Raw genomic sequence first — 27639 nt, forward strand, 5'->3', positions numbered from 1 at the left:
ATGGATTGGCCTGCTAATAGCCCTGATCTCAATCCTATTGAGAACCTTTGGGACATATTAAAGAGAAGACTACAAAGTCGTCCACAAGCACCAGATCTTCAAACTTTGGGTGGAAATCTTCGAGAAAAGTGGAACGCCTTTTCTCAAGAGATTATTCGGAGCCTCATTCAGTCTATGGCAAATCGGTGTGCAGAAGTGCATCGAAACCGCGGAAGACACATTCATTATTAGGGAAAAATTACTTTCTTTGACAATTAAGAAAAAATTGTTTAGCATTGTTTTCGATACGTATTGTAGTAATTCATAACGTAATAAAAATACAGTTTTCAGCAGTTTAACAACTTTCGCTATGAACACCAAGATGCATTCAAACTTAATTCCTAAGGAACAAATTGCTAAGTTTATATGTTCAAATAAATATATTTTCCGTGTTTAAACAAAATTTACCTAAGTGATTTCTAATTCCTTTTAACTAACTAGTTCATATTTTCAATTACATTTATTGACACTATTTATATTCAGTAAAATTAGATACCATTTAATTTATTACTATCTCAAAAAGCATTACCTCCAAAGCATCCAAATTTTATTCTTAGATTTTTTCTCGTACTTTACTTAGAGCTGTATTATTATTCCGCTTTTCAAGCCGACTTATACCTACCCACAGAGAAAGTAAAAGTGGGAGGCTTTTAGGCTTTTTTCCCGTTGTCGGTTTTTCGAATAATATGACGGTTGCGCTAAAGTGGAAGTCGTGTTTTTGTATGGGGTCCTAAAGCGTATGGGAATAAGTGTCTTAGAGCACCTCGGTTTAACCCACAAAAGCACTGTGCCTTTACATCAGAAAGGATATAAATCAAAGTCAAATATTTACGATGTAAAACAATAGAGGACCCTACAAAAAAGAGTTTGTTTTTATTGTTTTTTCTATGTCTGTTTGTACATGGTGGCGCCTCTCATACACCGCGGAGGCTCCAAGGAGAACGACAATTTGTATTGAAATGAAATTTTGTGAGCATATGTAGGTTAATTCACGGCACATTTTAAAAATATAGAGAGTTCTACAGGGTGTCCCCAAAAAAAGTTACATATCAAAGTTGTGTTTTTTGTAATATATTAATTGATTTTCAGATTCTAGGAGAAAAATAAAGGTGAGTTTTATAAGAGAAGTATATGACTAAAATGTAAGGTTTTTGACATATTTAACATTTTCTAGAAATAAAGAACAATTTTTAAATTACAATAAAAGCTACCTAAATTGGAATTTACCCCGTGTGGCCTAATATGTAGTTAAACTGACTACTCTACTTTAAATCAAATTAAAACTTGATCCAAAAAGTTATACAGGGTGAGACAAAATTAATATTGAACATTGGCCACCTTTAAAAACATGTTACGCTCTTATTTTAAATGGAACACCCAGTATATTATTCCGATATTTAATGGAGAATTCCTGTCTCTTTAAAATACTATTAAGGTTGCCTACCCCTCAAATAAAGATTTTCCTAGATATTTTCATTTACATGATTTGATTTGAGTAGATCTTTATTATTTGATAAAACCTAGGTGGCTGGGATATGTCTGACGTTACTTCAACATAGCTGTCTAATTAGTTCAACTTTAATAACTAGTTATAGTTTTTTGTCAGTTAAAACAAAAAAAATTCTCAGGAATTTGCCGAAAATGCAAACTTATCCTACATCAGAGAGAATTGATATTATTGTATTAGTTGGTGAATGCAGTGTGCGTTTACCAATTAATAGAATAGTAGAATGTAGAATGTTTAGGAGGGGAGTTAGTCACCGCGACCTTAAAGATCTATTGTGTGTTCCCCTTTCTTGAGTTATAACGAGTTATAACTCATCATACAGTCTCAAGGCTTTAACAAAAGCCAGTATCTGAGACGGCTCCACAGAGGCTAGCTCTTCATCCTTGACATCAGCCGTACCAAAGTTCATGGCACGAATGGTCGTCGTCTCGGCGCACTCAGTGATGAGGTGTTCAGGTGTTTCCCCATATTCCCCACAGAATCTGCATTCGCCGTTGTTTCTCAGCTTCAGCCTACTGAGGTGTTCGTTGAGAAGACAGTGTCTTGTTAGAAACCCCGTGACAATCCGAAGATTGTTTTTACTTAAATCAAGGAAAATCTTTGATTTTTCTCGGTCGTAGGTTCTGAGGAACTTTTTCGAGTGTCTTAGACCGTTGGAGGACACCCATTCCAAGTTACGGTTGGAGTCTTCCAGATTCTTCAGTTCCGCTTTCAGTTGGTTTCCGCTTGGAAAACAGAACGGTTCTGGTCCAGTTAGTGGCGTGTTCGCATGTTCGGCGTGTTCGTAATAGAATAGTTAAATGCTCCTGATTTTATCTAGTCTGGTTTTTTTATGGGGATATGTTAAAGACAGTGTTTAAAAAACTCGACAAACTGGTGTCGACAGCATGAGATAAATTATTGTAGCTGCTTTTTCAGGTAGAACTCCACATAAATGCCTTTTAAAATGAAAAGATCCTTTTGAATCCGGTTTTCTTCCAAATTAATAATTTTTCAGATGAAATCCCTCGAATTCAAGGCACAATATTTTATTTTCTATAAGATATAGTGTTTTAGTGTAGTTTTTTGCACACGTTTTGCAGAAAATCCATAGAAATAGTATACAGACTGGATCAAAGGTAAACTTAAATCTAATCCCTTTTTTTTTATCAAGGGTCGATTCTAGTAAAAACTCAAAACATTTTTATATGACATACCTACTCTATTTATGCTTGGTATGATACCTGTAATTATAGCTTTGAGTTTCGATGTTAAAAAATAAAAAAAAATAATATTTAAGTTTTCCTACAACCACTTGTTTTTTTATTAAATTAGTTTTTTTAGTTGTATTGTAGTCATGTACAAGGAGGACAACTGTATTTTAAATATTATATTTGATTTAACGTTTTTCAAACAGGGTTCATATATGACTATATTTCTACTAGGTACATTATTTTGAAAAAAAAAATAAGAAAGTAACTTAAATATTCATAAAAATAAAAGTAATTAATGTTCTAGATTATATTGCAAACATTGAAATAACTGGAAGCTAAACTTTCTACCTGCTTATATTTAGAGCCAGTGTCTGACGATCTTTTTTTACGATGGCCCTAATATGTTTACTTCTGAAGTCGATAAGGGCGCCATATCAGTAGAAAAAAGAAACAGAATATCTCCCTTTTTGTCGGTCGCGCGTACACAATGCTTTTTGTTTGTTGTTAATAGCAACTTCGCTTTTTGGTTAACTCGGATATTTTAACATTTCTCAAACAATATTTTCTAATTGGTAAAACGTAAAAATCGTTAGATTTGACAACTCTGCTGAAACTGGTCGTTCATCTGGCTGCAGCTAAAAACGCAATACATCCGGCCAGCCGACGGCCAGGTCGTTGCGAACGATTGTTTTTTTTTAAATTTGGATTTTTTTAATTTTTAGTTGAAAAACATAATATCTTCATGATATTGCAACATAGATATTAGAATTAATTTACAAGAAAGAAAACACAGAAAAGATTCAGTAGTTTTCAAAATTTAATCGACTACACTTCAGTCCGGTGGTGGAAGGATTGGCCGTCTAAAAGAAGACGTTTCCTTCTGGAGCATACAGAAAAGCCGAAGTATCTCGGAGTGATACTAGACAGGACCTTGACATATAGGTACCACTGTCAGAAAACTCGCCAGAAAGTCAGCGCTAGAAATAACATTTTGAGAAGGCTAACTGGAAGCAAGTGGGGCGCAAATCCATCTGTCTTAAAAACAACTGCACGGGCTTTATGTTTTTTCAACGGGAGAATATGCCTGTCCTGTATGGAATAGATCGAGCCATGCCAAACAAGTTGATGTTGCTTTAAATGAAACGTGCCGAATAACAACAGGGTGTATGAAAGCAACAAGCTTATTTCAACTTTACAGAGCCTCCGATTTGCAGCTCCCTCACAGCGGCGCAAAGCGGTTGAACACACTGAAAAGTTTAAACAGATGTTCGACGAGCGCCATCCGCTTTTTGGCGAGTTCCAAGGATCAAGCAGACTCTGATCTCGGAAAAACTTTTAAAAAACTGTTCAAGAAGACCCACCGCTTGATTATCCTCTTAGAGAAGAAGATTCTGCAGGCCAACATCTTGATTGGGTCACGTGGAAGTCCCTAAACCGCATCAGAACAGGAGTAGCGCCTGTTAAAACCAACAAAGCGAAATGGGGACTTATCACGGATGAAGACACAAAATGTGAATGCGGCGAAATCCAAAATATGGAGCATCTGCTGTCATGCATAAGATGCCCTCATACATGTACCCTTGAAAATTTATGGAACGCCGATGAAAATGCTTTAGACGTCGCCCGGTACTGGGCTAAAGAATTTTAAATTATAATTGTACATTATGTAACTATATGGTCCGGATACGAAAAAGTAAAGTAAGTTTAATCGACTAATCATTTTTTTGAAAAGTTCAAAATAAATATCTCGATATTTTGGACTTATTTGAAAATCAGTAGAGAGAAAATATTACAGTTGAGAGTTGGAACCTTTGGTGTTACACAGCAAAATCACCACAAAAAGTTAATTTATAATCATCTGCTGATGATGCTAACATGGTTAGCGAAACGCGCGTCCAGTGTAAAAGTAAAAGTGTTTTGGTGTATTGCGGTGATTTAGTGTTTTAATTTGCTTTTTTTTGAGAGAAAATATGTTTCTTTTATCGAGATGCACCAGCTCTTAGTATATTTGGATTTATTTAAGACTAACCCTGTATAATAAATTTATTTAATTGATAAAAATACTTACGCGGTGTGTACCACAGGGGGTGTGCAAGATGCCCTCCACATGTCTTCAGATGTTCATAGCTATATAATATGAGAAATACTTTTTCAAACAGAACACCGCTTATTTAATTTGATCCATACAGATAAAAAAATTTTTATTAATTTTAAATGATAATAACAGGGGGTAAAAATACCATCAGAAGTACTATTGCATCCTCATCATTTCTCCAAAAAAGTCCTATGGGTATTTCAAGTAAATAAAATAGTTATTTTAAAGTAAACAATGCTGCGTTAATCTAATATAGATTAATTGTCAGCAGTAGTTTACTAATAAAAAAAATTTGCCTAGCGGACAAAAAAATGCTTAACGTTTCTGAAAGTATATCGTGATAACCTGCTAACGTGATAACCTGCCAACTCCAGTGAAACGTGATAACCTGCTAACTCCATTTTTTACGTTAATAAGTTTTTTATACCATTAAAAAAAGAGAAAAATACTCCATAAGTAACGAGTGTTAAGTTAGCACAACCACTTTAAATTTTTGAATAATTGCCGTAAATTAGCCGTAAATTTGCCGTGAAAACGAAAAATTTGCCGCTCTTCGCATGTTAAATCGATGGTTGTGCTAAGTTAATATTAAGTTTGCACAACCACCATTGGAAATCAGTGAAAGAACATAGTCAGGAATTTTATAGTATAGCAGGAATTTGCCGTTTTTTTGCCGTTCTTAGATACAATTAAAAAAAATATCCTCCGATCATCCCTATCCCCCTGCAACAAAAAATGTAATAGCGTCAAGGTCACATATTAAGTTAGCACAACCATTCCAGTAAACGTTAAGTAAAATATCTGAAATTAGATGGAACAATTGCCGTAAATTAGCCGTAAATACACTATGCAAACGAAAAATTTGCCGCTCTATTATTTGTTTAAAAAATCGATAATTAACGTAAACAATAACGTTAAATTAGTGCGATTTTTCTTAAAATTCACTAAATGGGATCAATAATAACTTTTTAGTACAAAAGGAATATGCCGTAAATAAGCCGTGAAATCGAAAAATTTGCCGCTCTATTATTTCTTTATAAAATCTACAGGGTGATTCAGGCTTCCGAAAAAGCTCTATGTTAGGTTTTTGGTTTGTGAATTTCATTTAATTTTTTTATATGATATGGGGGCAATGGTAACGGCCATTTTGAAAATATTTTTGTCAGCATACAGGGTGATTCAAACATATTTTCAAACCAAAGTTGTATAATTTTAAATGGAATGCTATATATATATTTTTCAGCTCAGTGGATTTACCACTAAATTTCTGTTTGAAAATACCCCAATTTCATATACTATACCTAATGGTTTTTGAAATATAACCGTTTTTAAACTAAATTTACTGCTTATTTAAAGCCGTCTGAAAATTATAAATTCGAAGAATTTTAATAAAGTTTAACGGGAAGTACTTGTACATAATAATGTCTTCTTCAAAATTCGGTCTACCAAAATTTGTAATCTTGTTTGATATATACAGAGCGAGTCAAAACTAAATGTTGTATTTTTATCTACTATTTTAAATGGAACACCCTGTATTTTGTATCATAATCGAACAAGGTGTTGTTTAATCTTTTTGTTTTATTAATGCCGAAAATCGATATTCAATAAGAAAATTATTTATACCCCAGCAACAAAAAATGTAATAGCGTCAAGGTCATATATTAAGTTAGTACAACCATTCCAGTAAATGTTAAGTAAAATGCCTGAAATTAGGTGGAACAATTGCCGTAAATTAGCCGTAAATACACCATGCTATCGAAAAATTTGCCGCTCTATTATTGGTTTATAAAATCGGTATTTTTTTTAATTAACATAATCGAGTAAAGTTAAATTAGCGCGATTTTTCTTAAAATTCTTTATAGTACAACAGGAATATGCCGTAAACAAGCCGTGAAATCACAAATTTTGCCGCTCTTTTATTTCGATTATGACACAAAATACAGGGTGTTCCATTTAAAATAGTAGATGAAAATACAACATTTAATTTTGACTCATCTTCTATATATCAAACAAGATTGCAAATTCTGGAAGACCGAATTTTGAAGAAGACACTATTATTCAGTACTTCCTGTTAATTTTTTTTTAAATTCTTCGAATTTAGAATTTTCAGAGAACTTGAAATAAGCAATACATTTAGTTTAAAAACGGTTATATTTCAAAAACCATTAGGTATAGTATATGAAATTGAGGTATTTTGAAACAGAAATTTAGTGGCAAATTCACTGAGCTAAAAAAATATACAGTATCCCATTTAAAAATATACAACTTTAGTTTGAAAATATGTTTGATTCACCCTGTATGCTGACAAAAATATTTTCAAAATATGCGGTACCATTGCCCCCATATTATATAAATAAATGAAATGAAATTCACCAACCAAAAACCTAACATAGAGCTTTTTCGGAAGCCTGAATCACCCTATAGATTTTATAAAGAAATAAAAGAGCGGCAAATTTTTCGATTTCACGGCTTATTTACGGCATATTCCTTTTGTACTAAAAAGTTATTATTGATCCCATTTAGTGAATTTTAAGAAAAATCGCGCTAATATAACGTTATTGTTTACGTTAATTATCGATTATGTAAACAAATAATAGAGAGGCAAATTTTTCGTTTGCATGGTGTATTTACGGCTAATTTACGGCAATTGTTCCATCTAATTTCAGACATTTTACTTAACGTTTACTGGAATGGTTGTGCTAACTTAATATGTGACCTTGACGCTATTACATTTTTTGTTGCAGGGGGATAGGGAATGATCGGGGGAGATTTTTTTTAATTGTATCTATGAACGCCAAAAAAAACGGCAAATTCCTGCTATACTATAAAATTCCTAACTATGTTCTTTCACTGATTTCCAATAGTGGTTGTGCTAACTTAATATTAACTTAGCACAACCATCGATTTAACATACTTAGCGAAGAGCGGCAAATTTTTCGTTTTCACGGCAAATTTACGGCTAATTTACGGCAATTATTCCACATACTTTCATACATTTTTTTTAAAGTGGTTGTGCTAACTTAACACACGTCTATAAGTAGGGAAAGCAAACAAATTTTTTCCCATTAAAGATTTTTTTTTTTATTTTAACTCAATAATATCTGCTAACTCCAAGTGATCTGAAATAGCCACCGAAATGCTGCTATCTCTGTAACTTCCGTTACGATCACGCTAAAGCAAACACACGGATCCTTACTCGTATGTTTTTTTAGTACAGTAAGTCGATCCAGGGTCGCACTAGGCCAATGGGGCCCGGGTGGCAATGTAAGGAGGGGCCTGTGTGGATTTTTTTGCCTATTTTTTCGCCTTACGTTTTGGTCAATTTTTCCCTATTATATACAGGATGAGTCTTAAATAAGGGCAAATATTTTAGGGGTAGTATATTTCGACCCAAGAAACACGATTATGAGGTTTTTTGCGCGAATTTTTTTTTGAAAATTTGGAATTTAAAAAAAAATGATTTTTTTTTAATTTTTAGTTTAAAAACATACTTTGTAATATAGTAACATAGGTAGTAGATTAAATTTACAAGAAAGAAAATCCAATGATGCTCAAAATTATAGCAAAAAATTGAAAATTTTAAAAGTGTAATAACAAATAAGTTTTAAAATATCAGTACAAATTTATAAGGTTTGCAAGAAATTTATCATAAATAAATTTAAAAAAATACAATAATAAAATATCCATTTGTTGGAAACTTTCTGGTACACAGTACAGTTATACCAAATATAAAATCAATTGATTCAGTTTTCCATTGGTGGTAAAATCCTACAATTCCTAAAAATCCGAATTTTCTTTGTGCACTAAGCAATCCGAACAAATACGATTTCTGCTACATGTTTTCACCTAACTTACGCTACATTTGTCGGGTGAATTGTGTTTGTAGAAATATATTTTATTTTGAGATTTTTCAATTCGTTTAGAGAAAAATGGAATCTTAACTGATAGTCGGTTCAAGTGTATATAAAAAGTCGTGCATTTCGAAATAATTTGCTTATTACTTTGAAATGATATTTTTTGTTTATATTTTTGTCCTTTTTCCCATATTCGGTTAGTAATTAATACTCAGTGATTATATCTTAATGAGTATACTTTATGGATCAATGTATAAATTCAGAAATCAAAATATTGATACAGATACTGGATTTTGTCAAACTCCTGAGACTGTATGATGAGTTTTAACTCAAGAAAGGGGACACAATAGATCTATAAGGTCGTGGTGATTAACTTCCCCCCTCCAATCATTCATTCATTCATTTTGTCCTTTACTACTGCGAGGAGCATATGGTTTCAATAATCGCCCTCCAGCGGGTTCCGTTGTTGGTAATTGATTTGACATCTAGCCATGATCAGTTTACTGCTTCGATCTCCTTTTTAATTGTCCTTTGCCATGTATGTCTTGGACGATCACTTCTTCTACTGCCTTGTGGATTCCACTCAATAGCTCTGCCAGCGATGTTGTTGCCACTTCGCCATAAAGGGGGACCAATCCACCTCCATTTACTAAGTTTGATCTCGTTATACACCTGCCTCTGGTTGGTCAAATTCCATAAATCCTCATTTCTGATAGTATTTGGCCAGTATATTCCTTCAATTTTTCAATGAGAAATTTGATTTAGATGTCAATATGACTCCTACTAGTAGAGGGCGCCACCTACATATTTTTAACTGGTTTGAAGAATAATAACTTTTCGTCTGTACCTGTATAAAACTACTGAGTAAAAAAATATACATTTACGTCGCTTTTTATGTAAAAAAGGTCCCTTGGTAAAAACCGCTACGAGTAATGGTTTTCGAGATATTTGGAATAGAAATTATCGATACCTGTCATCATTGACATAAATTAAACATGTTGACTAAATAGTTATTAGACTGAAATCATAAATTTGAAATTTTTTTGTGTCAGAAATTAAACAGAAACTGTTTTATCACCATTTTTTGCAGAAAAATTTAGGATTAATTTAAAAAAATAAAAATTTCCCAAATTTATTATTTCAGTGAAATAACTATTTACTCAACGTGTTTATTTTTCGTCAATAATGACATGTATTGACTATTTCCATTCTAAATATCTTAAGAACGGTTGCTCGTAGCGATTTTTACAAAGAAATATTTTTTACGTAAAAATCACAAAGATGTATATTTTTTCGCTCGGTAGTTTTATATAGGTACGGACAAAAAGTTCCTACGCTTCAAAACAGTTAAAACACACGGCGTCCTCTATTAGTACGAGTCATATTGACATCAAAATCAAATTTCTCATGTCAAAAAACTCCCAGACACCAATTTTCATCCAAATATTGACGTTATTTCAGAAATTATTTAGAAAAAATCGAAATAAAAATGAAACTTCTACACCCTGTATCTCTGAAACTAAGCATTTTAGGACAAACATTTATACGAGCTTTTTTACTGATTTTTATCTGCAGAATATACTGCCGAAGTTTCCGGAATACAGTTCGGACCACTCTGTATATCTAAAATTTCAAATATTTCCAGAGACAAAGTGTATAAACAGTCACAAACAAACAAGTGTATGTCAGTCCAAAAAAGTATAAACAAACATTTTTAAAAATGACCACAGTTGTATTTTGAGTTACTTTAGTTTGCAACTATACAATTTAAAATATAATAAAGAATTGTGTCAAGTTTTCTTCTCCAGCTTTTTTTTATTTAGATTAAGTAACATTAAAAAACTTTAACTTACATTTTCTCCATAGTTATCTTCTAGGCCTTGATCCAGTGCACTTCTGAACCCTTCAAATATCAGGAATAAAGGTGAACGCCATCCCCACATACAATCTACCATTTACTTATAGCAGTTAAAAGATCAGAATTATTTGTACATACATTGGTTTATTTTTATAAAGTTAGGACCGGGTCTCAATTTTAATAGAATTCAGTCTAAAAATCAATGTTTGTCCTGATTGAATTCAGTATAGTTTCGTTCTTCATATGGACGTTATATGTTCTAGACAAAATTCAATTTCACCTAACGTGACAATATCTATTTATACTCTTAACAGTTCGATCCGGATCGCTTCTAAAACACCATTTTCCCCGATAATATGGAAAAATTTGTCTCTGCCAAGTTCCAGATAGGATCGCACGTCGCTGTCCAGTAGGTAAATTGATTCGTATACACAGCCAACGGCGGAAGATTGAAGTGATAAATAAAAGTTTCTTTTCAATAGACGACTCCATAAATTGGCGACGCTTCTTTTATATTATCCCTATAAAATGTCGTATGCAGTGAGTAAGTCGTACGAGATTTGGATGAAACAATGTAACAGAATATAAAGAGAAACAGTCTGAGTTATATATGTGAAATTGTAGTTGTTTATACAACATCCTAGTGAAGTATTAGTATCGACTAGACACACACCAAAAACACTACCGTATCTACAAAGATAATATCATTACACCAACGATACACTACTTTCCCCATTCCTCGACTATATCAGTGTTTGAATCTACATGTATCATGATATTGCTTTCGGAATATACACTATCACTATCTCGACTATAAGAATTCATTGGTTTCCAATACATCATTTAACCATAACATTAAATTGGATTTCAATAGGAGTGTATTTTTATTGCAAATATTATATGCTATTGAATGAACTTAACCTTATTTGAGCAATTTGACTATGTCTTGGAATTAAGCTTTTATTTTTCTGGAAAGGATTTTACTTTCATGTTTCTTCTTCTTCTTTACGTGCCGTCTCTTTCGTGGAGGTTGGCGATCACATTGGCAAAATCTTCACGGTTCTCGGCTTTCCTTATGAGTTGTTCAAAAGTTAGGTGAGTCCAGTTTCTGATGTTTCTTAACCAAGATAGTTTCTTCCTGCCGAGACCTCTCTTTCCTTCAATCTTACCTTTAACTATCAATTGTAAGACGTGGTATTTTTCATTTCTCAATATATGCCCTAAGTATGATGTTTTTCTTATTTTTATTATATTGAGCAACTCTCTTTCTCTGCCTATTCTGTTGTAGACTTCGGTATTTGTGATATGGGCTGTCCATGGAATTTTAAGCATTCTTCGATATATCCATGTTTCGAACGATTCGAGGCGATTCATCTCTTGAACTTTCAGTGTCCACGTTTCTGGTCCGTATAATAGGATTGACCAAACATAACACTTAACGAGCCTAGTTCTCAACTCAAGGTCCAATCTGGGGCTCTGGAAGATGTTCTTCATTTTTAAAAATGCATTTCTCGCTTGTTCTATTCTAGTTTTTATTTCCACGTCGTTGTTCAAGGTGTTAACCATCCAGGACCCCAAATATTTAAACTTGTAGACCTGTTCTAAGGTATTGCCCTATTTTAATAGGAATTGGTACATTTTGGTTTTTTCCAAATACCATGACTTTAGTTTTGGAAGAATTGATCTTCATCCCGTATTTCTTACAAGAGCATTCAAGTCGTTCCATTAAACTCTGGAGACCAGTATCAGAATCGGCAATAAGAACTGTGTCATCGGCAAATCTAATGTTGTTATTGATTTCGCCATTGACTTTAATACCGCAATCTGTTGAAGAGAAAGCTTCCCGAAAAATCACCTCAGGATAAACTTTAAATAACGAAGGAGACAGCACACATCCCTGTCTTACTCCTCTCTGTATATTGACTGGATTGGAATTGTCATTTTCAACTTTCATGCGGGCTGTTTGTGGCGAATAATAATATATAATTTCATGTTTAATTTAATATATTACTATATTTCATTTTATACATTTTTATTATTGTTTAAATAAATTACATTGTTAGTGTTACATTTGATATAATACTAAATGGCCTTATATTTTCTTCTTCCTTCTTATTAAACTAAAGTTTGCCCAAGGCCACCTAGGCACTAAAATAATCAAATATATGTATAAAAAATTAGCGCCGGGAGGCACGTATAGCCGCCCATACTAAAATATGTTAATATCTCAAAAACTGCGACTTTAACTGATTTTGATGTTATTACAAATTTTGTTGCAAATATTATTCCTAATCTTAATTTGAAAACCGCGTTTCGCTAGCTACTGTAATTTTGGAGTTACGATTTTTTAAAATTTTTAACTCCCTCCCATACCCCCTTACCAACGCCCCACCCCCACCAACTAATGGCCAGATTCTCGGGTGCCGCAGTATTTTTGTGCCAAATTTGGTTAAAATCGGTTCAGCGGTTTTTGAGTTATCGTGTTACAGACGGACAGACAGACGGACAGACAGACGGACAGACAGACGGACAGACAGACGGACACACAGACGGACAGACAGACAGACAAACAGACACCATGAAAATATTTTGTATTTAGGTCATTTATGACCCAAATAACTCATTTTGAGTGAAATTAAAAAAACTTTTTTTTTGCCGATCTTATAATAGCCGATCATACCAATAGGTATGGTAGGCTATTAAGATCGGATAAAAATATCACAGTTTCGACCAGTGTGTTTTTCCCACTGTTCAGTGTGTTTTTCCCACTCATGTTTGACCTCTGAGTGGTGTAAGTCTTGACAAAACAGCAATTTGCAATGCCAATTTACTGTCTAAAATAACGAGAGAAAAAAAGATCGGAAAAATTAGGATTTTTTTTATAAGCGAAATATTTTTAATATCATTATTTAATATCAAATAACCCGATCATTTTATATTTTCAAAAATTAATATTTTTTAATTAAAACTTATTTGTTTCGTACATATAACATCCTAAGCTACAGACAAAATTTCCCCCTTAACCTAGAACTAATTAGTACACCGGCGAACATCAAAAGCCACACTCTAAACACCAGTTAGTACATGTGCAACTATTCCTAACTATTCGACTTGACCGAGACCCGCACGATCTTAAACTAATTCCTTAACTAAGCCTAAGAAGCGGGGAGTCTACGGCCGTTTTAAATGTTAAATACGAAACGTACATTAAAGAGGTCCCGGCAATAAACCACCTAGACGACAGATCCGGCCCTGTAAATGCCGCAAACTTGCCACAACTCGGCAAATTCCAGGAAAGGTATTCATTCTGTTAAGCTTATTACATGGGTAGTGCTTTGTAATAATTAAGTAACGTTTTCTCGAGATTTGTTGAAGTAGTTAACAGATATACGGCTTGTGGGAAAATTAGAATCTTAAATCAACAGTATTTCAAACTTGGGATGGCGCTTGATCCTTGAATTAATGTTCAAAGTTTATTAATTCAATTTATGTAGCTAAAAGGTCCGGTTATAAAACAATATACGTTGATAAGTACAGAAATTATTAGAAGGAATTGAAAAAAACTAACACAAATTTATTATAATAATAATAGCTCCCGTATACTAAGGGCTGGCAAAGGTTAGTCTTGGGTCGAGATTTCCGTATGTAAGAAGAGTACAATGCGTTTATAATGTACTGAACAAAGGGAGGACAGTAAACACGTTGCCAAACGTATGAAATAAACCGAGAAACTGTGCACATCGCTAAGAGACGTGGAAGGGGATATAGCAGATTTGTCGCTGTTGACCGGTCGACCCAATCAATACCTCTGCCATTACTTAAAGTTCTAGGGAAAGGTGTACGTCATGCGTTCAGCTTCACGATTTAATTACGTCTCGTGATACTTAATTTGTTTATTTAATAACGAGTCGTTGTAATTTTCCCTATGGCTTGAATTTTTTAAGTGCAAGCTAGAAACACTTGCATTTTTGGTAAAAATAAGTGGAATTGAGTGGGTGTTCGATAGTGGTCGCGCTTTTAGAACTCTGAATTCAAAAATCGATATCTCGAAATCTATTAGAAATAGACTGTAGTTTTTTCAAGAACTTTGTTAATATTTCTGCTGTATTTTCTTTGTAGACAGTATGTGAAAATCTTTATCAATAAAAAAATTACACGATTGTTTACAATTTTTGAATGGAAAAATCAATCTTATCGAATTTTTCTTATGTAAACCTATTGTAAAATATCCGATCTTGAAAATAAAAAAAAGTTTCAATATCTAAAGTGGTTCTTGAGTTATGGCCTGTTATGTGTTAAAAAGTTGAGTTTTTAAATTATCGCGATTACTGACGTTTTCTCGTTATAAAAAAATGCAATTGCTATGCGATTTACTTCCACACATGTAAATACCGACCCAAAAGTAACAGTTGCCAGCACGGTATAGCGTTTAACGCCTTGGCAATAGCAAGGTACAGCTTGCCATACTAGAGCCGTTCGGTATACAAGGAAGGTATAATGTGGCTAGAGCATTACGCTTGAACCACCTATTATTACTACAGGATTGTGAATCCCAAGTACTCATTTAAGGCTGAGTCGACCTAGGTACCCAAACTATTTTTATTTTATTAAAAATAGTCGGCTGATGAAATGCCGGCTGTGGGATTCGAACCCACAACCTTTGAATTGGAAGACGAGAGCTGTACCTCTACGCCACCGGGCACCTACAAATTTATTGATACTAGATATTATGTAATGATAGAAATAGAAGACTGGACCCTTACACAAAAGTATACATAAATGGCCATAGTCAGAAACCTGCTCTTATGAATGAATGTATGAACAGTGAATAGGTCTAATAATTTAAATGAACTGGGCGAATTTTTCAATGGAGTAACAGTTTTGGAATGAAGTTATAACTGGACTGACGTTTTAGTGTTTAAGGCGAAGCTGGGTGTTATATTTCAGTAATTTGATTTAAGCATGTGGGTCTCCTGGTTGACATTATCTTATCTTCTTATTTGTAGCTTATGGGATGAATATTTGCATTGTCTATTGCAGTGATTCCCAACCTGTGACCCGTGGATCAGACACTGACCCACGCCAATTTTTTAACAGGCCCACTAATGCTAGGCAGCCACTTGTTTATTTAAGCTGGTTTATTTAGATTTTTTAATTTGTGTGGATACTTTATATTTTATATGTATTTTTGAAGTACTACACTGACATCAAAAGCAATTTAAATGCTGCCTATAATCTTCAGTTTGATCATTGCAGTTCGAAAGTTACGCAAATCACAACAAATGCGTTTGTAGTATATCGGTCGGTGAAATGTGATAAACTGCTAACTCCATTATTCCTAATTTTACAGGAGTGATAAAACGGTACAAAAAATATGTACAGGGTGGTCGAAGTTGGTCTCTTCAAAGAAAACATATTTCCTGACTAGATAGATAGAACAAAACCGACATAGATGTCGTGGGCTCGATTTATGAGACACGTTTAATGGCGTAAACCGCCTGTTGATATTTTCCTGCCAACTGAGAGGTCTTTTTGATTTTTTTACCATTTTGAAAATTGCCCATAACTTTTGTATTTCGCGGAATAATAAAATTCGGTAAAAACGTTCTTAATGCACTTTTTTAAGCACAATCCAGTGGCGTAGTCAGTTTTTTTCTGTGCATGCTCTTTTTGTCAGAAATAATAAAAAATATAATTTTTTAAATGGAAATCATAGTTGGCTATGAACTTAAAAAAAATTCTGCCGTTTAACCCTTTCCAACGATATAAAGTTATGGGTATCTATTTCTAAGAATGAGAGAAATATTAGGTTTTTTTTCTTTATATCGAAGCGGGCCTTGATTTTGTGTTGACCTATTTGCCTAATTATTTTATAATTAAAGACTTTTGAACAGGTAAATTCACATTTTATATTAATATTAGTAATTACAATTGAAATCGATACAATAAACAAAGAAAAAAACAAAAAAAGTATTTTTAAGTGACAAATATATATAGTTTTCTAAAAAAAAATCATCAAAGATGTTCAAACTGTACATACAAAAACGTACCTTCTTGTTGAATACACAATAAACATCTTTTGCGCAGAGTTATAACGATTTATTAGATGAGCTGGTGTAATAAGTTCAAAAAATTGCCTAGTAGTCTTCTGCAATTCTTCTCTCGTCCCAATGGTTCTTTCCTTATATATATATAAGGTCTTATAATTTCCCCCATAAAAAAGTCGGAATGAGTTAAATCACAGGACCTAGCAGGCTAATCCAAATTTCTCAAAATTCTCCATTTAATAGTTCAGTTGTAACACTGGCGTTTTAATTGTAATTAGTAATACTAATATAGAATGTTGATTTACCTTTTCAAAAGGCTTTAATTATGGAGATAAATAATAATGCAGAATATTAAATTGTAATAAAAAATAATTAGGCTTATTAGATAAAAAACCTAATGTTTATCGCATTCTTAGAAATAAATACACATAACTTTATATCGTTGGAAAAGATTAAACGCAAGCATTTTTTAAAGTTTATAGCCAACTATGGTTTCCTTTTAAAAAATTATATTTTTTATTATTTCTGACAAAAAGAGCAAGTTAGAAAAAAACTGACTAAGCCACTAGTGTGTGCTTAAAAAAGTGCCTTAAGAATGTTTTACGGAATTTTATTATTCCGCGAAATACAAAAGTTATGGGCAATTTTCTAAATGGTAAAAAATTCAAAAAGACCCTGTATCTCAGTTGGCCGTGAAGATATCAACAGACGGTTTACGCCATTAAACGTTTCTCAGAAATAAAGCCCATGGGATCTATGTCGGTTTTGCTCTATCTAGTCAGGAAATAGCTTTTCTCTGTTAAAACAGACCAATTTCGACCACCCTGTACACATGTAGGAAGTATATTCATGCGTTAATATGATAAAGAGATAAGAATTTTATTTGCTGGGGAACAATAAAACGCATTATTTCGTCTCACTTTATTTTTTTTCAGACACAATAGGGAGATAGCAGATATTCGTCTTGCAGAAATAAGAAATAAAAATATATTTCTGGAGATAGCAACGTTTATTGTTTGAAATTTTGAAAATGGAATTGAATTACTTACCCGAACATATTTAGAAATAATCAATAAAATTTAAAAAAATATGATATTCCTAACCACATATTTATAATAGCGTCGGTCTGGAAGCAAAATAGACAAGACGAATACATTTTTAATACATTTTTAATGAACTAAAAGAGCGCTATTTTGGACTTAATGAATATGAAAATAATCTACAAATTAAACTTATAGTTCTTAGAAGATACGGTAGATTTTTCCTGGATTTAGCTCTATATTCTGGAAAAAATCTAGTCAAATGATATTACATTGGCCACTTGCAATTTTGTCGAATTTTTATTGACAGGATTGCTTAGCCCATTTATTTATTTATAACCAAAGATATTAGAACCAAACTGCTTTTACGTGACTGAAGCTGATTTAGCCCAGGGCTGGCATCGAACTTAGTTTGATTTTAAACCGACTAATTTTATAATATATTTTAGTTGTTGGCACAGATACCGTAAAACAAGAAAGAGCAAAGAATAGTACATAAAAAAATTAAGTAACTTGACGTATATGTCAAATATGGCAATTTCAAAGTTTACTTCTAGGGTACAGATATACATATTTATGTTCATATTAAATGCCCGCTAAACATCAATAAATATCGGATCACTCTCAATCGTCGTTTGACATTGCTGTTCGTTAACTTCCAGCTGTCGGATGATTATTGCAATTTGCCGATACAATATTGCTCGCTTTATTCCTCTGCGAATACACGTCCCTTACGGAAGTGTCGCGTCCATTCGTAGTGACGTCGGCGATTTATGGACGTAACCGTATGGGGACCGGTGCCATTGGTGACGTATATGCGTCATTTAGCTGAATTATTGAGTACCGATAATTCAGCTAAATGAATGCGAATATTGAGAACCAATGAGGCGGAAGGATACGAGATTTTCTATATTAATGTCGTAAAGCGTTAGAGTTATCTTCTCTATTGTGACATTTCATATCAATCTGTTACGAATGTTCAAGATGTGATGTTACGAAAAAATAGCGTGACGGATTCTTTACTATTCTTAGGTTATATTTTATTTTATTCAAATATCCGTTTAATGTTGTGACCACAGCTTATTAACTACCAGCTGGTAATCTTTGCTTTATTTGAGTGTTCGCGATATCTTCTCTTTCGCGCCTTATCTCGGGCATATGTACAGGGTGGGTCAAATTCGACGCTTTTAAAGGGAAACACCCTTTTCTATAGGTGATAGACGAAAACTTATATCGGTGTCTGGAGCTCAATTTTTATCAAAAATATGATGGTGAAAACCGCACATCGATATCTGTTACCGTTTCGAAGTTACGGGGTGTTTTTCAAAAATGTGCATTTTTAACAAATCGCTGTAACTTTTTTGCTATGGAAAATTTTCTATTTTTATGAAAACATTTCCAAAGCACCTTTTTACGTAGAATTTAATGGTTTAAGTATAATTTAAAATTAATAATTTATTTTTTTTATCAACAGAAAAATTGTTTTTTTATTTGGAACGCTCTGTATATTTTTAACTAAATGAAAAGAATTTAAAATTACCATTCCAAAAATATAGCACACTTGATATTTTGTTATAATCATCTTCGAAATACAGAATTTTTAAGAGTTAGCCACTTTTAACTAGTAGGCTTTGGACCCCTTATTGATGATGCCCCTAATGGAACTCGAAAACATATTTTTCCAGCAAGACGAGGCACCGCCTCAGAATGCTGAAGTTATCAGCTAAATTTTGCGGTCTATTTCGAGAATAATTGATTAGCTAACCAAGATCCCAGCCATTGGTCGTCTAGGCCGCAGGGCTTAGTGCCTATGGATTTTTATCTTTGAGAAAAATAAAGGTTCTTATTTTTAAATTGCCTGTATAATCTAGACAAGAATTATAACTACTTAGCGATTATGCGAGGCTATCTTTCACCCTCCTTGAGATAATGAGTTAATATATTCCGCCAGAAATTTTCAAAACGGTCCCGTCTGTCCATAAACAGAACACCTGCCGAACACCTGAGACATGAGATTTTGCTATCTCATGTCTTAGTTTGCTATTAATTGTTATTGTTATTAGATATAATTTAATTGTGTTGATGTTGTTAAATATAGTTTAAATTCTTATAAAATTTAAAATCTCTCATTGCAAATATTATTTTTGTTTTAATTGCTGCTCATAGCTACAATTTTTTTGCATTACAGCCGGCGCGGTTTAAAGCCTACTTATTCAAAGTGGGAGAATTTTTTAAAACTCTATATCTCGAAGAGGAATCGAGCAAAATATCAAGTATGTTATATTTTTGGAAAGGCAATTATAAATTCTTTTCAACGAATTAAAAATATACAGGGTGTCCCATATAAAAAATCAACTTTTCTGTTGATAATTCTTAAATTATGAATTTTAAAAAAATTATACCTAAACCACCTTTTATTTTTATTATACCTAAACCTTTCTTCATTTCGCAAAGCATTGAAATCTCATTTACTAGACAAGGCTTTCTACGCCGTAAATGACTTAGGTATATTTTGATAATCGAATTTGATCTTGTAAACACTGGTCTAATGTTTGTTATTACTATATTTACCAATCACATCGAGGTAAATTATTTATCTAGAGGTCATTGATATTTAGTATAAACTTACTAAATATTTTTGAATCTTATTTTTATTTTTTTTTGTTCTTTGACATTATAAATATTTATAAATGTTTAATTTAAACAATAAGACTGACAATGCTATTTGTATAATGTTTTGCATTCTCTTTTGTTTGTTTACTTTACCTTTGTCTACAAATTATTTATTTAGGCATTTATTTATTTGACCGGCACAGCGTTGCCCACTTTTACATATTTTCTTTTAATCAAAATATTTTAGGAAACAAAAATAGATTAATTATAAATTTATAAATAATTATTATTTACCATCAACATCACCTTCTTAACAGCACTTAAGGGACATGAAGGGTCATTACTATCGCTTTTCCGTTCAAAATATTCTAATAAAGTTGCGATGATATCTTGTACACTTCGCACTAAAAGAGATTCTTAAAAGAAAGTTCGACTGAAAGACTAGTAAACATTTTTAAGCTTAAAGTATCACGACACTATTTTTTATTTAAACCAAAAACTCGTAAAACAAAACTAAAGTGTCAAAACGAATGCCAATTATCAGGAAATAAATAAATAAATGCGGCAACTTGACATTTTTTTACAGCAGAGCTACCACCAGAATCCCCAACGCGAAATTTAAATTCCAGTTAGTCAGCACGGCGCCAGCGCTGTGCCGAATATGTCCATGGTTGGCAAGAGTGAATTTAAAAATTGCGCCCTCGATTACATAACTAAAAGTTTGATTGAAATGAAATATATACAGGGTGATTCAGATTTTAGTAGAATAACTGCAGGTATCTCGATAGAACTAACCGAAATAATGATAGTTTGTATTATAAACCATACTCCAAAAACGCTTCCGCTTGGAGTAAAATGGCGCTAAAATTTGAATTATTTTCCCTTTTTTATTTTATTACTCGTAAGCGAGGGGATCTAAATACGCAAGTGTTTGGTTAAATATTAAGGACAACGTGGCTGATATGTGTGAAAAAAATTGGATTAATTGCTATACAGGGTGTTGTTTTTGTGAGTGCCAACTGCACGGCACCTTGTCGAACTTTTTTGTCGCACGCCACTGGATAAATTTGTATTTTTTTCTGATACCTTCCGTCTTTTTACTAACTTTTCTTGTTCTTAAAATTTTTTGATATGTCGCTTAGTTTTCGAGATATTCCATAAAATTCCGGACATAGCTCAGCTGCGTTCGAAAAATGTTACTTAATTAGCAGCATGCCATATGAAAAATAATTCAAATTTTAGCGCCATTTTACTCCAAGCGGAAGCGTTTTTGGAGTATGGTTTATAATACAAACTATCATTATTTCCGTTAGTTCTATCGATACCTGAAGTTATTCTAGTAAAATCTGAATCACCCTGTATACATTTGTAGGTATAGTTTGGTTTGGTAGGTATTGTAGGTCTAGTATTAATTTATGACAGGTCAGTTGAATATATTTTATTAAAACAAAGAAAAAAAAAATAAAAATTTCTATATCAAGAGTCAAACCCATATTAGGAAAAACGAACTATTTTATATTACAGATACATTAAAGGTTCGGGAAACTATCATTAGAAAAACTGTACCTCTGTAATGAATTAATTTCTTGGAAAAAGCCTGTGTATTTCGCCACTGAAAGAGAAAATTAAAAAAAAAATATTCTTTTTGTAAAAACCACTGAGTAGAAGCTAAACGGAAACCAGTTTTCAGTGACTTTTTACTAGCAAAAGAAATTTACAAAAAGTTATTTTTAGAAATTTTAAATTGTTTTGTAATGCTTCTTTTTTTGCCATTTTGTTTCTGACAACGAAAAGGGAAACCTATATCTTCTGAAACGTTAAGCATTTTTTGTCAGTGGGGCAAATTTGTTTTACGACTAATACGTTAGTAACAATGTGTTACTTGTTTGGATTCTACGCTGGGATTTTACACAAAAATATCTTTATTATTTATTGGATTTCTCTTTCAGTGGCTAAGCTTTTTAACATATATCATTAAAAGCTAACAGTCATATACAGTCGGCATTTCTCTTAGAAAGATTCGCAAGGAAGTGATTCAAAGGTCACGACTAGTAGACATTACAGAGCGTATAGCAAATCTTATGTCGAAATGACTTAGCATCCACGCTAAACCAAAGGAGCATTGACGACCTCAAAAGCGTTTGGTAGATGACTATCGGATAGTGGCTGGAAAACATTGCACACATATAGCAAAATATTGACGTTTGTTGGATGAGACCAATATCCAAGAGTGGATGGCAGCACGTTGAAGAAGAAGCCAGGAAGAAAAAGGCCGTTAGAAAAGCCTGGGTGTTTTGCCACTAAAACTAATAAAAATAAAGTATTTTTTGGAAAAATGCCACTGTGTTAGATCCCAAACCGAATATAGATGTCCAGAGGCTTTTTATGCATAAACAAATTTTTATTGAACGCCACTGACAAGCTGGTTTTCATTTGGATTCTTACGCAGTAGAATTTTGCAAGAAATATGTTTACATTTGTGGATCTCTGTTTCAGTGGCAAAATACAGAAAGGCAGAAAGCAAAAATCTAGAAAAAACTGTCATTAAAGAAACGACAGATATTTTCAGGAGAGGAATAAGATAATCAGTTTTTTAGATGACGAATAAGAACATAACGTAGCTTACCACTTGATGAAAAAATACAGTGTAAAATTATTGTTGTACATTCATTTTCTATTCACTTTATAAATTACCCGATAGCGGTATTTATTTCGCACTAATCTATCCCATTGAAAAAACGGGCACAATCGAAAATAGTTTTCTAACTTGCATGTTCTAAATCACGTCCGTTTCGAAGACTTGTCTATAAACAATGGCCCAATTCCGCAACTTGATTTGTGGCCTCCTAACTTGCAGTTGCATTGTGGCAGGTCGAACAAATCAAGTTTCAATTACTCCAGTCAGCGTGCGACCAAATTGCACACCATTGAGAACGATAAAATACTGAGCCGAAAGTAGTCAGATACTATCGGGAGATTTTTTACCGAAAAGACCGTGTTTCTTTGTAGTCATGTATTTTATTTATATGAAATGTCTAGTATTGCTTTTTATCTACGAGTTTCATCAAAAATTTAAAATATACATTATTATGTTTTATTTATGTATTAGTTAAACCATATTGTTTTATTATAAAACGCTGATATTTCAACTTTTTGGAGATATAAACTCTGTAGATTTGAGAACATCTAAGTTATACGTATTATTTATCTCTATTCAACGAGTCAAGAAAAAATTCGTGAGACGACATTCAAAAAATGACAAAAAATACAACTTTTCTAAAAACTTCAATAAAAATGTAACTTTTAACGCATGCTGTCAGTGCCTAAAATGTGACATTATGTCACTGATGGTAAAAGTCATTGACTTTTAGCACTGGTGCTAAAAGTATGTCACGTGATTTACTTTTAACACTGAAGCGATAACAATAACCCTAGCAACCATAAACTTCATAATTAATTTGATTTCAGAATAACATATTATGAATTATTCATTAAAGTAAAAAGTAGTAATACCTTGATATATACGAGCATAAACTTGTTTGTAGAAAAAAATCGTGGATGATATATGTTCGAAGGGATGGGACACTCCTCCTTCGGCGTCGTTTCGTGTCCCAAGAGGCCCTTCTCACAAAATAAAATTCCACTTTTAGCACTTATATCATAAATAACTATTATCTGCGAATTAAAATTCTGTCACAATCAAAAAATAGCTGCCACTGTCGTTTATTTTATCCGTAATACTCTTGTTCGACAAATTATATTAAACAATGAATGTTGTTTTTAGTACCTACTAAAATTAAATTTAAGCTATAGTCTGTCCAACGACAAAATCCCTGACGGTGATGGACTTGTCTGTTATTTTAATAAAACACCTGCAATTCGAGCTTCATTTGTCAAGTCAAGTAGTTTTGATACCATATCCGCGTGACTATAAGAAAGGAGACAGTTATAAGTTTAAATAAGTTAGAAGCTAAAGAAGAAGTTAGAAGCTTCTTCTTGCTAAAAAAAGTCTACCATATTCCACGACGATTCTTGGAAATTGTTTTCTTTAGAATATCGTCTCAGAGGATATTAAAAAGAAATGACGACAGGACGCAAACCCTGCTTCACACCATTTCGAATGTTGATGGATTTACTCTGTTGACCCTTGTGCAAGACTGCACATTGAGCCTCACAATAGAGCACCTTTATGATTCTTACAATTTTGTTAGGAATACCAACTCTGCTTAATACCAACTTAAAATACAACATAAATAAAACAAAATACTTCATTAATAATAACTTCAATAATTTACAAGCACTTACTGAATTTTATACCTTAAAAGTTTGTTAATTAACTTTAATCTGATATGCAAAAGCAGTTCGCAAATATTTATCATTTTCAAGAATGCTAGTTATTTGACATAATTAATATGACAAATAATAACCTATAATTTTTAAAACCTATAATTTTTTTATCGAAAATAAATAAAATAATATTGACGTCATCTGTCTTTTCTCTGTCATCAATAGTATCTCATCAGTATCCAAAACAAATATTTTTGTTCTTATGTTCTAAAGAACCCCTTTAACTGTGCCTATCTACTTAATATAGTTTATATTTAAAATTATATAATATAAATATAATATAATTTTTTATTAAAATTTTCGACCTTCAATTCGCAAATTCAACGGCGAAATACTCAACATTTTCAGTTATGATTCTGCAATAAAACTACATTGTATTATTTAGTATTACCTCCCACAGTATTAGGTATATTATATGTATACAGATAAAAAATCTTATCCCTAATTCGTGGAACGAAAATTATTTTTTATGACGATGTGCAAACGAGTAATATTTTCTGTGCGTAAAAATAAACTCGCGTAAAATAACAATAAACAGCGTAATAGAGAGATATCACTAAACCGAATAGCGTGCATGGACGTTAATAAGGCCAGGTGTTATTTCCCTTACGTGAGGTGGTAATAACTCTCTTCATTTATAGTTATCGGATCGGAAAGAATTCTGCTCGCGTCGCGTCCGCTATTTAAACTTAACCTAACTTTGAATTTAAAACTTTGAAATTGTTTTGTTTACAAGGTAGTTTAAAACTAAAGGACTAAAGTGTTTATTTCCAGTGCTTTATTGTCCAACGTCTGCCAGTGGGTTTAGGGCAACAAGTAACAAATTCTCTTAGTGTAAGAACATAGTGGAGCGACGAGGATAGCGGCGAGCAAGCAGCGCGACATCGCGCCCAAAACAAACCTGTGAAGATAAGTACGTACATAGTAATATACATAGTAATATAAGTGTGAACATAGTAAAGCGATTTGCTCGAGCGGTTAGATCGAGTGGCGAGATCGATTCAAATAATTTTGTTTTTGTCGCTCTCTCGCGCTGTAGAAAACGATGGATCCTCAAAAATTAATAGATTTGGTGTTTGTAAGAAAGTTTTTATAGGACCAAAAAGATAGTAATTGCCATAACCGGTACATTTTAGATAAGTTATAAGATGAAGTGGCAACAATTTCGCAACAAACTTCGGTTTTTGAAAATTTCATGTTCACTACACCTTCTAATTTGTTGGTTTCGAATCAACCAAGTGTCTGCGACACTACTGCCCAGAATTTTAGCCACTCTTAACATTTTAAATTATCAATAAGCAAATGAAAATAATAAATTTGCACAAGTATCTCGCTATTCCTCGCCGCTCTACTATGTTTTAGCACCTCGAGGCTTGATCGACGCGGTATCACGCTGCTTGCTTGCCGATATCCTCGCCGCTCCTCTAAGTTCGTAGCCTTAGAAGGGCTAAGTCGTCATCTGCTGTAAAACTAAGCCTCTTTATAGGTTCTTTAATATTGGAAGAGGTGGAATCCATATTTTGGGCCATATTTATTTAATTAAAATTAATCCCAGCTACTTAAATTTCAAATCACCTAATAAAACTAAAGTAATAATTCAAAACAATTCAAACATAACCTATATTCGCAATCTTAAACGCCTGGGAGTCACTAAAGGTGGAGGTGTTCTTCTTGGAATACCTACAATATTTAGTTCAATCTCCGTCAATGTAAATTCGTTCCATGAGATACTCCCTGGATATAGTTGCGGCAAGAGTATACGTGCCGGCTGTCTATGTTTTTCTCATTTATTTCCCTCCAAACTCACCGGTAGATGAATACAAACTGTTCTTTGAGATGATGGAATCTTTCTTACATTTACACACAAACAACATTGTTCTACTTGGAGATTTTAATATCCATTATTATGAAAACCCCGGGGTTGGCTGTGGAAAGAATTTAATTCTTCATGAGTTTCTTGCCTTCTCAAACTCAGACAATGTAACTCCACGCCTAATATTTTTGGCAACTACCTGGATTTGGTACTATCTGATTTGCCATGTGTGGTTAGCAAGGCTGAACCTCTGCTACCCGAAGATGCTTATCACCCAACATTAGACATTACGTGTAACATTGACACGCAACTGCATTCCAATCTCTCCTCCGGGAAATCCCTAAAAGCATACAATTTTCGCAGAGCGGACTACCCACTATTATACGACCGATTTTTTAATACTGCATGGTCTTTCTTGGAGACAGGGCATTTTGACAACATAAATGATATGGTTAGAGTTTTCTATACGAAAGTTACTACTATCATGGATGCAGTAATACCACTTTATGATAAACAGAACTCTTCCAGGACTTCTCCAGCTGGTTCACAAGGGATATAATCAACAACTTAAAAGAAAAATACAGACAGTTCAGAATTTACAAGTGCACCAACTCCGTTATTGCATTAGAATCCTTCAAGCGTCTTCGCGCACTCACTAAGAAACAAATCAAAGAGGCCTACTCAACATATGAACAGACGATCCAAAACAATCTGCAAACTCAACCTCAAGATTTATGGAAATTTGTGAACCAGAAGCGTAAACATTCCCGCATACCAGGCATTATGGAATATGAAAACACTCAGCTTTCCGACACATCTCAAATACTGGATGCTTTTGGATCATTTTTCCGAAGTGTATACGAACAGAAGCAGGACAATTGGGATGGCTGTCCTGTACAGCTACCACTAAATTGTGTTTCCCTGATTGGACTTGATGAATCCGATGTTCTCAATGCGCTGAGAAAACTGAAAGCTAAGGTCACTGCAGGACCTGATAGTGTTCCCTCTTTCATTGTTAGAGACTGTGCAGCGGTCTTCTCTAAAGCGCTTACTAAGATTTTTAACTTGGCTCTACGTACTAATACTTTCCCGGATGCCTGGAAGAATGTGAAGATTTGTCCAGTATTCAAGTCCGGTAATGTCAACGGCACTGGTAATTACAGACCGATTGCCATTTTATCAAACTTTGCCAAGGCTTTTGAAATGTACATATTTACGAAATTATTTCCCTAG

General features: G+C 33.2%; 1 protein-coding gene across 1 annotated transcript; it reads left to right on the forward strand.

Annotated features, from left to right (window-relative positions):
* Window positions 1-27639, forward strand: LOC115890839. The gene is made up of 3 exons (XM_030911187.1): window positions 1-185; window positions 26569-26857; window positions 26935-27639. The coding sequence occupies exons 1-3, from the start codon at window positions 1-3 to the stop codon at window positions 27637-27639; spliced, it is 1179 nt and encodes a 392-aa protein (XP_030767047.1).

This window comes from Sitophilus oryzae, unplaced genomic scaffold (assembly GCF_002938485.1).
Source record: "Sitophilus oryzae breed Bouriz unplaced genomic scaffold, Soryzae_2.0 scaffold_931_pilon_pilon, whole genome shotgun sequence".
Lineage (NCBI taxonomy): Eukaryota > Metazoa > Arthropoda > Insecta > Coleoptera > Curculionidae > Sitophilus > Sitophilus oryzae.